This window comes from Phallusia mammillata, chromosome 7 (genome assembly GCF_965637545.1).
Source record: "Phallusia mammillata chromosome 7, kaPhaMamm4.hap1.1, whole genome shotgun sequence".
NCBI lineage: Eukaryota > Metazoa > Chordata > Ascidiacea > Phlebobranchia > Ascidiidae > Phallusia > Phallusia mammillata.
Genome location: NC_137258.1, coordinates 14731730 through 14745961, shown reverse-complemented (window position 1 = coordinate 14745961; position 14232 = coordinate 14731730). Strand labels below are relative to the sequence as shown.

Below are 14232 nucleotides of genomic sequence, written 5' to 3'. Positions count from 1 at the left end.
ACTTTAGTTTATCTTAAAGATTTGATTGTGATTGAACAAAGGATAAAGTTTGTCGTATCATCCACATATTTACACTACATGATCGGTATTTTGTGGGCCTAAACAGTGGGGAATTATTGCAACTTATTGCTAAGTGCAAAAGATAGTAAGAACGAAGTTGAAACGAATGAATGCCAATTGTAATGTTGTGTAACATGTGGATCTCTGTTTCAGAAATCAGTTTTGGCCTTGACCCTTGATTAGTTGTCACTTTTTTAATTAAAAACAAAACAATCGTGTTTGATTACCTAAAACCTTAAAAACACTTGCATGAGCAACAATTTACCAACATTGTATTCTTGAAAAACACGCTGGAATAAGCCAGGAAAAGAATCATGTGATAAACTAAAGTAACCTTGGATGAACTTTAAGCCGTTGCAGGGCTTTGCAAACGGACATAAAACATGGCTTAGAAATTGTTAATGTAGACCTGCACAACAATAACTAAAAGTGGATAGGAGCACCTTGCATTGTTTAATGTTAGCGCAAGGAATTTATTAACTAGAAAATTCATAATACTTTTTGCAGAAAATTATTGCGTCAAATAGTACCAATAACTTATATTTTCATGTTAATGTTGCAATAAAATGCCCATTCACATTGAAACAAATATATATAATTGTTGTGTTTCAACCAACAAATGCAATTGCGTTTAACTGGAAACACATGTTAAAACTGATACTACTTGAACAAAGATGAGATTTAAACACTATACAGAACTCAAGGCCACGGGTGTGGCACACTCTACGCCAGTGAACATTGTGCATTTCTGCCAACAGCAACAATCCCAAAGCTATTTACTGAATGCTTAAAAAATAGTGCACATGTAATGTGTCCACTTACTCCGTTTCTCAATCTTTTTTTCTCGCGTGGCCCACAAAAGTGTTAAAATTACAAGGCCCACTACATCATCAAAATCTGCTTGTTATGGGTCCCCTTCCATGAAGGGGCCAAATCCTTTTTTTAACATTGTTGCTGTACATAAAGGTGTTGTCTACTGTTGGCGAACTTATAGGTATAACAAAAAAACACTCAAGATTGATTTTCTATAGATTATATAAAGTGGAGGGTATGAAGTATTTATTTCCTTTTTTCTTATTGCACAAATATCAGTTCTTATTCTTACATATAATAATGTAAAAAGAATATGAATGTTTAATCTTGGCCTGATGTTTTTTAGTAATTTGTCCTAGGGAAATCTAAAAATATTCGCAACATTTTTATTCTAGTACCAATTCGCATAAACAATTTTTGCTTGCCAAAAACAATCATGTTAGTTGGTCTATTGGTGTACATAGTAAGTCATTGAATAGGATAAGAATATATACAAATATAAAATGGCATTTTTTGGGAAAGCTACCTTTCTGGTTGCATGTCTTTTCAGAGTGCCCAAAAATAGTCCAAATGGAGGTGGAAAAGATTAGAAGATGGAAAATTGTTGCTGATATGAATCAGAAAAAAAGTGTAAGATGTTTAGATGGTTTTGATTAGCTTGGTTTTATATTCATATTTTATTTGTTTTTCCTGGTTTAACTTCCAGTTGGCTACATAATTTATTATGTGTACTTTTCGTGTAAGAGATCATACCCTTGGGGTTGTCTTATAAAGGTTTTAATTATTTTGAAACTAGCTTTGAAGGAAACAACATGACTAAAACTAGCAGGTAAATTCCCAAAAGAATATGGTGTATTTTATTGTTTGATTAAAATTTTCTGTTGTTTTAAAAGTTTATTTTTCGAAACATAGCAATGATCAAGGCACATAAACAAGAAATTGTAAACTTTAAGGCTTGAAACTTTTAAATAAACTTGTTGGGCCAATTTGTTGGCTGGTAACGTAAACTTAGATTAATGAATTGAAGTTTGAACTAACAGACCTAAAAATTCACTTGGGCCATGCTTAAAAAAATATTTTTTTTTATGCCTATAATCTGTTTAAATTAGGGAAGGGAACACATATTGATTTTACTCAAATTGTTTTTTCTTATTTCTTTTTTTTCTTCCCAAAGTTTGTCCGACTCGGTTTTCCATCAAATGTTTGATGGATTTGGATGAAATTTCACAGATGGTAGATATGGTTATGTAGATGTGCATCCCACTTTGTTTGTCCAGATAACCCTAGTATTTACCCTGCTAGTCCCCTAAAATGGGTGAGTTTGTAAACATTGTCAGAATTGGCTGACATTTTGATAGCTTGTAGAGTATGCCATTTATAGGTGTCAATTGTTGTGTTCAACCCTGTAGCCCTAACATTTACCCCACAAGCCCCCGTGTAAAATGTATTTGTATGTTACTGGGCACCACAAACAAAAGATTTCTGTGGCGCAATAGTGTTACAAGGGCAAGCAGTTGTATGTTACTCGTTTGTGACTTTGTGGGTTGCTTGGTGGACGTTTTTGTGCCATGGCAGTTATGGGGTTGTTAACAGCCCTATGACGTCAGAAACATTAACGGTTGTTGCTCAAAACACCTCTAGTGGTTGGAATTTTAAACATTGGTGGATTGGGCTGAAATTTTGCAGTACTACTGATTGAGTCATTGAGGTTTCATATTTTTTAGTTTGTGTGTCAGACCCCATTAGTTACCCTACTAGCCCCCTAAAATGGGTAAGTTTTTTGAACAATGTCGGAATTGGCTGAACTTTAGACAACTTGCAGAATTTACCATTCATAGGAACTGATTGTTGTGTTTAACTTTGTAGCCCCAATTTCACCCCACTAGCCCCCTAAAATGGGTGAGTTTATTGATTGGCTAAAATGTGGGTAGCATGTGGACTATGCTATTGGTAGGTTTCGATTGATGTGTTTTACCTTGTAGCCCCAACATTTACTAACTACCCCTTAAAATAAATGAACTTTTAAAAAACGTCCTAATTATATGAAATTTGCAAAGTTTGTTGAACATACTAAGTCCTCAAATGTTATGTTTTGCCCTGTAGGACCACAATTTCACCTACTAATCCATAAAATGGGTGACCCTTTTACCCAATGTTCAAATTGAATGAAAATTAGACAGGTTGTACAATTTGCTATTCATAGGTGTCCATTTTTTGTTTTACCCCATTATGCCACTATTTACTCCTTCTTTTCTTTGAAAAAGAATGTTAAATAGGACATATATACTTCAAACAATATCTGGGGTGAATCGAAATTCATATAGTTTGTACTCTACATAGTATTATTATTTAAGCCCAGTGCCGATCACTGTGTTTTACTTTACAACACCCGACTTTCTCATGGTTATCTCTTGAAATGCATTATTTTCAACATTGCATTTGTGGGGACCCATGAGTTTCTACCTGCAGAAACGACTAAGGTTATAAAAGACCATGGCTAATATGGGACCCATATGCAACAACAAAATGTGCTAAGCCACCCTTCTGGTTTTTATTTAAATTTTATTGTGTTTTTTAAAAAATGAGAAGTTTTTCCCAAGTCTTTTTTAATGAGGGGTTGTTTGTTGTTGTTTTTAGCTATATATTGGTTTTATTTGTATTCTTGATGTACTTAGGATGCTACTATTCAAACACTTTCAAACACTGTGAGTTTGCAAAGGAAGTCTTTGATAGATGTACAAATGGATTATGAAAATACTAGTGCACAACTTCAAAGTGAAATAGATAAAAGAAAGTTGTGTATGGAAAAGTAAGTTAAGGAAAAGCCTACTTTGTTGTTGACCTCTTATACAATATTTGTCTGAAGTTTTGTTTATGTATACCGTATTTTACGGACCATAAAGCGCACCCGATTATAAGGCGCACTGTCAATAAATTGCTTTGATTAGTATTTTGTTCATACATAAGGCGCACCGGGCTATAGAATGCAACGTATTTTAAGGAGTATGGGTTATAAAAGTTTACTTGTTACATAATAAATGTAAGCAAGTCACAATAGTACAATGAGCAAAAGAAAAAATGAGTGTAGTGAATATCACAGTTGCTAGTTGCTTTTACCGTAGTTTATTGTGTAAGATGGTGGTTTATTTATATAATAATAGTATCGGTACTGGAGTGTAGGCAATAAAGGACTACTTGATCCATACATTAGGCGCACCGGCTTATACGGCGCATGATCAATTTATGAGGAAAAAAATATTTAAATTGCGCCTTATGGTCCGTAAAATACGGTATATATATTTGTTAAGTAACATTACTAACTTGTGCACAGATAATAATTCCCTACAATATTGCAGAAATTTGTTTCTGTTCCTTCCAAATATGTAATCAAAAGTCATACCCAACAAATTTAATTTATAAATGAATTCATTGAACTTTCTGTCATAATGAATGGAAATAAAGATAACTTTGTTACCTGAATAAAGTATACTTGTGCAATTAAGGGGGAACAACAAGTTCTTAAACTTTGACTGTTGTGTCTCCCTAATACTAGTTATTTAATCTCAATCCCCCTCTAAATTAATTCAAATAAAAAACTGCATCATACATTACTTTCTCAGCACCTATCTATTACTCGATACATCAATCATTTAAAAAATAGATAAGTGCCTGGTGGGACTTTAATTGAAATGCATGGACTCAATAAACCAATCCAAAGTCAAAGATAACACAAATATTTTATTGATAACTTTGTTACAATGATTAGACCAAAAAAACACTTTTAGTGACATCATTTTTTTTTCTTAAATACACTGCAAACCAAACTTACAGCAATTCACAAACTGTTTGTAAACTAATCAAACACTTTCAAATTGGTACTAAGACTTTCCATGACTTTGTAACTTTCTTGCACTGCAACAATATGTGTCCCCTTCTATAAAGGGGACAAATATTGTTTTTTTCCGTATTTTTTTTCTTTTTTTTCTGTCTAACGCTGGTTTGTTGAATGCGTTTGGTCAAGAAAGAGTGCTCCGGATTTATTAAAATTTGGGCAGATGTTACATATTAATCCAAATTTGATCCTCCTGAAGTTTCCCCGAATGACAGGTTCACCCGCGGTCCCCCAAAACGTATTTTAAAAAAACGGCTGTACTGACCAAAGTGCATGAACTAGGAGTTTCATGCTTTGTTGTTTGGTGCAATGTAAGGAATTTTAAAGAATTTTGTACCTTAAAAAATTATATACCCATTTTCCCCCCGAAACCCCACAATATTCGTTTCTGTTTTACGCTGGTTTATTAAACGTGTTTGGTCAAGAAAGAATGCTTTATTTTTTTTCAAATTTGTACAGATGTTATTGATCCAAATTTGATCCTCCTGAAGTTTGACCCCAAACGACCCAGTGGTTTACCTACAGGCCCGCAAAACGAGTTTTTTTAAAAAAAACGACTGTACTGACTATAGCACATAATCTGAGAGTTTCATGCTTTGTTGCTTGGTGCAATGTAAGGTATTTCAAAGAATTTTGTAACTTTTTATTGGATTCGCCCATTTTTTCACCCTTCAAAACCCCGAAATATTCGGTTTTAGTTTTAGGCCAGAACTACAAGCCATATGGTGCTGAAATTTTCTAAAATTTTAACAATTGTTTGAGCAGGGTATTCCTTTAGTATTCAAAATTTTGCCAGTTACCTTTACAGCCCATAGTACGTGTACACTATCAGTCAGATATAAGTCCCAAGGGAGTAATTCAAGGGTTTACGATTAAGGCGGCAGAGCGGGGGCGGTCGTTTGGGCGATTAGAAATCAGCTGTTTTTTGTGCAGCAATGAGGTGTCGTATATAGTTACCACACGCATTTTCAGTTTGTTGAAGGTTTCACACCTGCGATGTGATTTAAATTCTTGTTTCGGTTTCGTATATGTCAAGCAACATAACGGTGTAAACTTAACTTTTTCAAAAGCCGCGATATATGGTCTTTAAATTCTCGTTGTCAGCTTTGCCGCCGCATAATTCTCGTTGACCAAGGGTCACTATAGGTCAACTTGTAGGCATTACAACATAGAATCTTCGTCATAACGTAGCTTCTTTATTTTTGGCAAATCAATTCAAGAATCAACACTTAAGTCAGGTATAAATTAGGTAAAACGGTTTTGTTGAACACTAAGGACTGCATGGTGTTAAAAATGGTGTCAAAAGGTGATTAAACAATTGTTTTTGCGAAACAAAGTTATGTGAAAAACAAGTTGTTATGTATACCTTTGTAGCAAACGACTTTTTAATTTATAGTGTCTAAAACAACAGTTAAGGCTTTCTAGGAAAATTTGTGTTTAAAAACTGACTTTGAATGACAATATTAAGGTCAAAGCAAAAGATTAAATTGAAATTTTTTGTCCATATTCTTTTTAAATGACTTTTTAATTTATAGTGTCTAAAACAACAGTTAAGGCTTTCTAGGAAAATTTGTGTTTGAAAGTGTCTTGTATTTTTCCTGTTTTTTTGTAGTTAGCCTATATGACAATAATGATGCAAAAAGAATACAGACAAAAACTTTTAAGGTTTAGTTAATGCGTTGCGAAAAATTTGTCCTTAAGAATCTAAAAATAACCGCAACATTTGATTACTGTTAATCCGCAGAAACACGTGTGTGGGGACCCATTCGTTTTTTCTTGCAAAAACAATCATATGTGTAGATCATATTATGTGTATAGTGAACTGGTAAATAGGACATACAATATATAACATGGAAGTATATCAGAAAGCCACAGAAAGTTTTAAGTCCAGATTGGTTTAAGTTGCACCATGCTGGTGGGGGGGATGATTATCGTATGGGCCTGAGAAAGGTAATACTTCACTTTTGTAAATAAATAATGTGCTTAAAATGTTGTTTGGGGTGACAATATGTTGTTATTGCAAGCTCTGTATTTTCTAAAAAGTTAATTGTGTGTGTAAAATCCAGGTTTTGGACCAAGTTTGAGAACTTACTACTATATCGAGGACAAGAAACTGACTATAGGATGTCATTCATTTCATGGTTAAAGTTATGTCAAAAGTTAAAGTTTGTGAATTCATTGACATAAAGTACTTTAAAAATGAATTTGATTGTAAACTGTGTTGTGTTCGTTCTATAAATCTGTTTTGTTATTTTAATAAGCAACATTATTTGTGACATACAATGATACTTGATATTACAATACTCACATTGTACATGCAAGCTTGTGATGTGACTTCTATTTTATGAAAGAAACTTAAATGTTGGTGCAAAACAAGATACTTGATATTGCTACCATTCCAAAAAGTTTACTTTTGGACTCTAAACAACTGTTTTGTTCACTTCAGAAACAAAGATGTCACCTGTTTAGCAAATTTGGATTGGAATTTCTGAATCGTGATGAACAAAATTGTATAAATTGATTATAACTCAAAATAAACTAGAAGAGTGGCTTTCTGATATACTTCCATTTTATATATTCTATACGATATTTACCAATTAACTATACACATTTGATCTACACATATGATTGTTTTTGTAAACAAAAACTGATGGGTCCCCACACGCGCGTTTGTGCGGATTTACAGTAAACAAATGTTGCGGTGATTTTTACATTCTTAAGGACAAATTTTTAGAAAGCATTAACCCAACAATAAAAAAAAATTGTTCGTATTCTTTTTGCACTATTATTGTCATGTAATTAAAAAATTAAAAAAACGTAACAAAGACTTAAATCTAATCTCTTGCTTTGACCCAGATATAGTCCTCCAAGGTCGGGTTTTGAACACAATTTTTTTTAGAAAGCTGTAACAGTTGTGTTACAGACACTTTAAATTAAAAAGCAATTTGCTACAAGTGTATACATAACAAATTGTTTTTCATTTAACTTTGTTTTGCAAAACGAGTACCATTGACCTGTAGTAACCTCTCAGGGTGCACACGCCAAACGACTGTTTGACCTTTTGACACCGTTTTCAATAGCACGCCGTCATTCGTGTTCAACAATACTCTTAAGCCTAATTTATACATGCCTTGAGTATTGACTCCTAAATTGATTGTCAAAAAAACGCTACGTTATGAAGAAAGTTCTGAGCTGTGTTTGTAATACCGACTAGTTGACCTTAAGTAACCCGTGATCATGCGGCGGCCAACCTGACAGCGAGCATTTAAAAAAAAAACTTATTTGGCAAAAAAGTCAAGGTAATTTTTTCATCTTAACTTGTATTAACAAAGTTTTTCTTGACATATACAAAACCGAAGCACAGTTATTAGGCTTAATCACGTCATAGGTGTGAAACCTTCGCCAAAACTAAAAATGTGAGTGATAACTTAATAAAACGACATAGCATTGCTGTGCAAAACAGCTGATTTCTAATCACTGAAACGACGTCTCGTAAAACGTCTGTCCGACGTCAAGCTGAGCCCTCCCGCTATCGTAAACCAGTGAGTTACTCTCTTGGTACTTCTGCCTACAGTGTCTTTCCTGACCAAACAAGCGTTAGACACATTTATGTTTCGGGGGCCTGTGGGTGAACCTCTGGGTCATACGGGTCAAAATTCACATGGACCATCTTTAGACCAATATCTGTAATGTGTGTAAATTTGAAAAAGTTTGAACCATTCTTTCTTGACCAAAACGTGGGAACAATAGCCGCGCTAAACATTTCACGTTTTGGGGTGCTGTGGGTGAACCGAGGGATCAAACGGGGTCAAAATTCACATGGACCATCTTTAGACCAATATCTGTAATGTGTGCAAATTTGAAAAAGTTTGAACCATTCTTTCTTGACCAAAACGTGGGAACAAATCTGCGTTAGAAAGAAAAAAAGAAAAAAGAAAAAAAGAAAAAAGAAAAAAGAAAAAAGAAAAAAAAATATATATATAGACAAAAACAATATGTGTCCCCTTCAGGGAAGGGGACCCATAATAATTAGGATGAGTAAAAGTGGTTATATTATATTTATGTTACAAACACACAATAAAAGAAATAGAAATGGTCACATTTGTGGATGTGGAAACCTCCCTAAAGTACTGTAACAACTTACCCCCACCATGGGGTGAGTTGTTACAACAGAGCATCAACCAGAAAACATAAAATATTTTTTTTACAAGTACCAATTAATTTTGTTGGTAACATGTTCACTAGACTTAGGGGCATATCAAACTTCATTCAAAAAATCAGGATGATCTGAATATTAATTTAACCCCCAAATTGCAGCGAAACAAATTTTGTAACAATCCACCCCACTCTCCCAGGCTATCTATAAAATACGATCCACGTTGGCTGCAACATATTCCAAGTTTAGTAAACAGTTAGGCTATTTAAAGTTTTCATGAAGAATAAGCAGGTAAATTTACATGAAAATAGCATTTTGACTTGCAATATTACACTGGAATTTTAGAACCAGTAGTTTTCATTCGGAAAACAAATTCTCGTTCAAGCTCTCCAGTTTGTAAAATCAGACAATTGATGTGTTTTTTCCCTATACACGCTGTAATGACTGTATAATAAATTTTGGACACAAAATGGCTCCATAGGTTTTATCGCGTATTTTATCGCGACCATGCCTTTAAGACAGCAAAATTGCTTCATAGACCTCTTAAGCAAGGGACCGCTGACCCCAGTTTGAGAACTACTGATATAGATAGACTATGGTCGTGACATCGTAGAAAATGATATTGGAACAGTTGAGAAACACTGACCTGCAAATAACGAGGAAAAATATAATTCAATAATCACTAACGATAGAGGAACTTTTCTTGTTATGCCACTGGAGGCATTATGGAGTTTTACTGTTTTCAGAGCTCGTATACAACATAACTATAAATTTAACACGAATAATTGCAAAAGAGTACATTTTATTAGGATTGTTTAGCTTTGTTTCAGGTATCCTGGCAAAACACTGTTTGTGTATGTAAGATAATCGTATGCAACTGCAATCTTCCCAACTTAACTGCTGATTAATTATATGATGAAACAAGAAGTACACTAGATCCTCTCAGAGTCAGATGATTAATTTTTTTGCTTTCATGTGTTGTCGGATTTTTATAGGAGCCAAATTGGTTTTTAAGTTTCAACTCCAGATTCACCAGAGCCCACAATTGTAACAAAGCATGGATAGATCTATAGTGTAGTGTTATAATCTACATTCTACCCTTCTACAGTCTACACCATTTTCTTGAAATCAAGATTTTTGTTGATGGACTGTCAGATTTTAAGTTATTATGGGTCCCCTTATATGAAGGGGTCACATATTGTTTTTGTCTGTATTTTTTTTCTGTCTAACGCTGGTTTGTTATATGCGTTTGGTCAAGAAAGAGTGCTTTAAATTTATTCACATTTGGACAGATGTTAGTTATTAATCCAAATTTGATCCTCCTGAAGTTTGACCCCAAACGACCGAGCGGTTCACCCACAGGCCCCCAAAACGAAAAAAAATAAAACGGCTGTACTGACCCAAATACAAAATCTGAGAGTTTCATGCTTTGTTGGTTGGTGCAATGTAAGGTATTCTAAAGAATTTTGTAACTTTTTATTGGATTCACCCATTTTACCCCTTAAACCCCAAAATAATAAGTTTTAGGCCAAAAATACAAGCCCTAATGTGCTGAAATGTTAAACAATTGTTTGCAGTAGGTTATTCGTTCAGTATTTAAAATTTTGCCTTAATCGGCCAAATAGTTACTTTCACAGCCCATAATATGTGTATAGTACTGTATACTGTCAGTCAGATAGAAGTCTCAACTCTCAAGGGAGTAATTCACTTGTTTACTATTAAGGCGGGTGAATGCAGCGGGAGTGCTCAGCTTGACGCCCGGACGGACGTTTCACGAGACAGTTGTGTTGGTGATTAGAAATCAGCTGTTTTTGTGCATCAGCTATTTTTGCGTTTTTACGTTTTATTAAGTTATCAAGCACATTTTCAGTTTTGGAAAATTGTGTTTAAAAACTGACCTTGAACGTTGTAGCATTTTTTAACATAGCCCAAACACAAAAGGTGTACTTTTAGCCTGGTAGGTGTCCTTTTTTATTAAAACCTCCAAAACTATGTCCACTAAACCCATTTTATACAGCTATGGTTTGAGTACATGTTATATAGGTTTACTTTTATATTTTCCAAACTTTCAGGTGACAAATAAAAATTCATAAGTTGTAAAATATTGTTTTTTATTACCTAATTTCTGTAAAATTGTTAGGGGTGAAAACGTACAACAAAAAATCAAAAAAATCTAAAAGCTAGCAAAATGGAGTCTTTTTTTGTTTAATAGGCCATTGTTATGACACAACACTGAACCATAAGTTGTTTAAGACTTTTGATACAAATTTAACTCTTGTTGTTTCAACAAGCAGAAATTTACCTGGAAACAAAATCTGATAATTGTTTTATGGCTTATTATTTAGGCTTAGAATAATTGAATCACATGAAAGAGAAACCCTTTTAGTTGTTTTGGGGTTTAGCCGTGGGGACATAGTTTTTTACCCAAAGTTTGTCAAAATGCGTTTTGCTTGCAGTAAATCAATTTGGTAAATATCAATAGATTGGTTTTTATTTACCTAATAGCTTGTTGGAATGGTTGTATTTTAGAGTTTCATACGCACAAGATATGTGTCAACTTTTAAAGCAACAAACTGCAGATTTAAAGAACAGCATGGATTTGTTTACTGAAGTTAAGGAGAATGTCACAAAAGAGAGCAGATATCAACAAAATGTTGTAAAGGTTGGTTAAGGTGTTTTGTTCGGTTTATGTTCGGTTTATGTTAAACGTTGCTAATGGGTCTCAAGGTTATAACCTCATCACTATTAAAGAGGTACACCACCATCCTTAACCTCCTAAGCTCCTGAGCTTGTCAGGACGTAGTCCTGAAAACTCCACACAAGGGTCTTGCAATTTGGTTTGTTTGTTTATTACTTCTTGATGAAAGAAAATGACATGCTGATATAAGCGAGGACATGTGAAACAGAATTACCAAATCGAAGGGCTGAATATAACCAGTACGGTTTTATGTAAACCCCGTTAAATCGCACACATGTGCACTTGCAATTGGCTTTTGCACAATTCCCACACAAAGCAGCATCCAATCACAACACAGGACAAAACATACGGTTAAGCATGTAAACACCAGATCACTAAGTCACATCTACATCCTAAGTCCGAACATGATTTGACAGTTAGATTTGGTTGCTACACGTTTTAACTTCCTTGCAAGCTTTGAGCTAGCGAGTCAAAAACAAACTATTTTCGTAAACAACTATTGCATAATTTGCACAAATTATGTCGCAATCGCTACAAAGGTTTTGTAGTCCATGTTGTTTTCTTTCGCCTAACATTTGTTTCCATTTGTTCACATAAAAGTGCTTCCCTTAACAAAATTACACATACCGTATTTACTCGATTGTAAGCCGCGGCTTATATTGTTTTTTTAGCTGCCGTTTGTGCGGCTTATAATCGAGGGCGGCTTACAATCGAGGGCGGCTTATATTTAAAGTTTTTACCGAAATTATTTCTACACTCCAACATTTTAAATTATTTGGGGTTCAAAACATGTGTGCGTGTAAAGATTATACGTCGATATACATTCTGTTGGGTTCAGTTATCAACGTAACTAACAGATATGGGCAAATAGTCATACCATATATCAACAGAAAGATGTATTAAGAAACAATCGTATCTAAAATTCCAGCGTGCGGCTTACATTCGAGGGCGGCTTATAAACGAGGGCGGCTTACAATCGAGTAAATACGGTATGACCAGTGGCGTATCCAAGGGGGGGGGTTTGGGGGTCCGGACCCCCCCCCTTTTCAAAAAGTTGTGCGTAAATTAAATGGCCAAAATCGTTCCGTTTACCACTGCGTGATAACAGGGAGTCGTTATCTCAAAGACGTGAGCCTTCAATCTCTTGTATTCGCTTGTTATCTAATCGCCAATTGTGACGTAACAAGGGTTTAATAAGGAGGTTTATGCGCTAACAATCGGAAAGTTACGTTCCAGCTAGGTTTAAAAAACTTAAAACTGGGTATCGGGCAACCCCCAATTGCAAAACCTATGCCAGCAGGCTATGCCGATATGTTATCAAAGCACAGTGCTCCACAACCTCCCGCCGTAAGTGTACTTCAAGACGAATAAGTGCGTCTGCGAACCTGCATATGGAAGTACATGTGTTGGCAGTCATGCGTTGATGTAGCAATACTGCTATTTTGTGCAGACAATGCCAAATGTTCAGGCAACACACAACTTAAAGATTTAGATAGTGGCGTCATTACCAATTGAGACTGATCTTCAAACTTTTCACTTCAATCTATGGATTAGGTATAAACTTCCAGGCACAAGAACATGGGATATTGTGAGATAAATCAAAATTCTTCATCAATAGATTATGAACAAAAACATTGAGACATTTGGTGGTTGACTGGTTGTTTGTAAAAAAGGAACTTGCGATATGGCTATTAATAGGTAAATGGTTGTGCAAATTTAGGTGGAAAGAGACACATACGCAAAACCTTGTGTGCTACTAAATTTTTCAGTGCGCTACCAAATTCCGAAAAGTTTTGCACCCCTGCATAAAACCACCTTTCTACTTTGTTTTCAAATCATAATTTTACATTTTGGTTTATCCTTTCAAAAACATTTCAGATGTTTTGTGATGAATTGAAGAATATCCGAGATTGTTTTGATGACAAGAAAGGAAAATATTTAATGGACGGTAACCATTAGTTTTTAAAATGTTATAAATTATGTTTTAATGCTTTTTTACACAGCCAACAACTGTGTTCTAACCATATGTTTTGTCTAAAACCCTGTATTATTACAAGCCTTGCTTACACTGAAAACCTTTACTTGCCTCCTAGGAGTATTGTGCTTATTTCCAAGGGACTTGTTTAACATGCCCACTTTTGAAAGGTAGCTGTCTATCAGTAATAAACTTTTTATCAGACCTTCAAGGTGTTGTAATTATACACCCCTGAAAAGGGAAACAGCTTAATTTACTCTTTTTTCAGTTTTCTTTCTTTTTTTCTCTGTTGAAGTTTGCTTTTCTCTGTTGTTAGTTTGTTGAAAATCATAGGACAGAGTTTTGCTGATGTCTAGGATGCACATTTAAATATAAACTGTTTTTTAATTTTCTTTAAAATTTCATCATAAATAGTACATTGTTTAAAATTTGGTTTCTGTCTAACTTTTTTTCTGTTTGAAACCAGTTTAATGTCTTAAAGATTTTTTTATGTCCAAGACTGCTTTGTGTCCTGTGTTTGGTCAAGAAAGAGTGATTTGAATTTGATTTTAAAAAATTTACACAGATGTGAGTTATTGATCCAAATTTAATCCTTCTGAAGGATGACCCTGATTGACTTCACACACAGACCCCAAAAC

The 14232-nt window shown here is 34.4% G+C and overlaps 1 protein-coding gene across 4 annotated transcripts in view; it reads left to right on the top strand.

Annotated features, from left to right (window-relative positions):
* Positions 1 to 14232, top strand: part of LOC145237525 (uncharacterized) — an 84707-nt gene that overhangs the window by 2614 nt on the left and 67861 nt on the right. For all 4 annotated transcript variants that reach the window (XM_080100423.1, XM_080100424.1, XM_080100426.1 and 1 more), the window contains exons 2-5: positions 1424 to 1503; positions 3549 to 3682; positions 11451 to 11583; positions 13498 to 13567. In XM_080100423.1, the coding sequence (XP_079956549.1) occupies positions 1424 to 1503; positions 3549 to 3682; positions 11451 to 11583; positions 13498 to 13567 (417 nt within the window). The remainder of the gene's footprint in view (positions 1 to 1423; positions 1504 to 3548; positions 3683 to 11450; positions 11584 to 13497; positions 13568 to 14232) is intronic.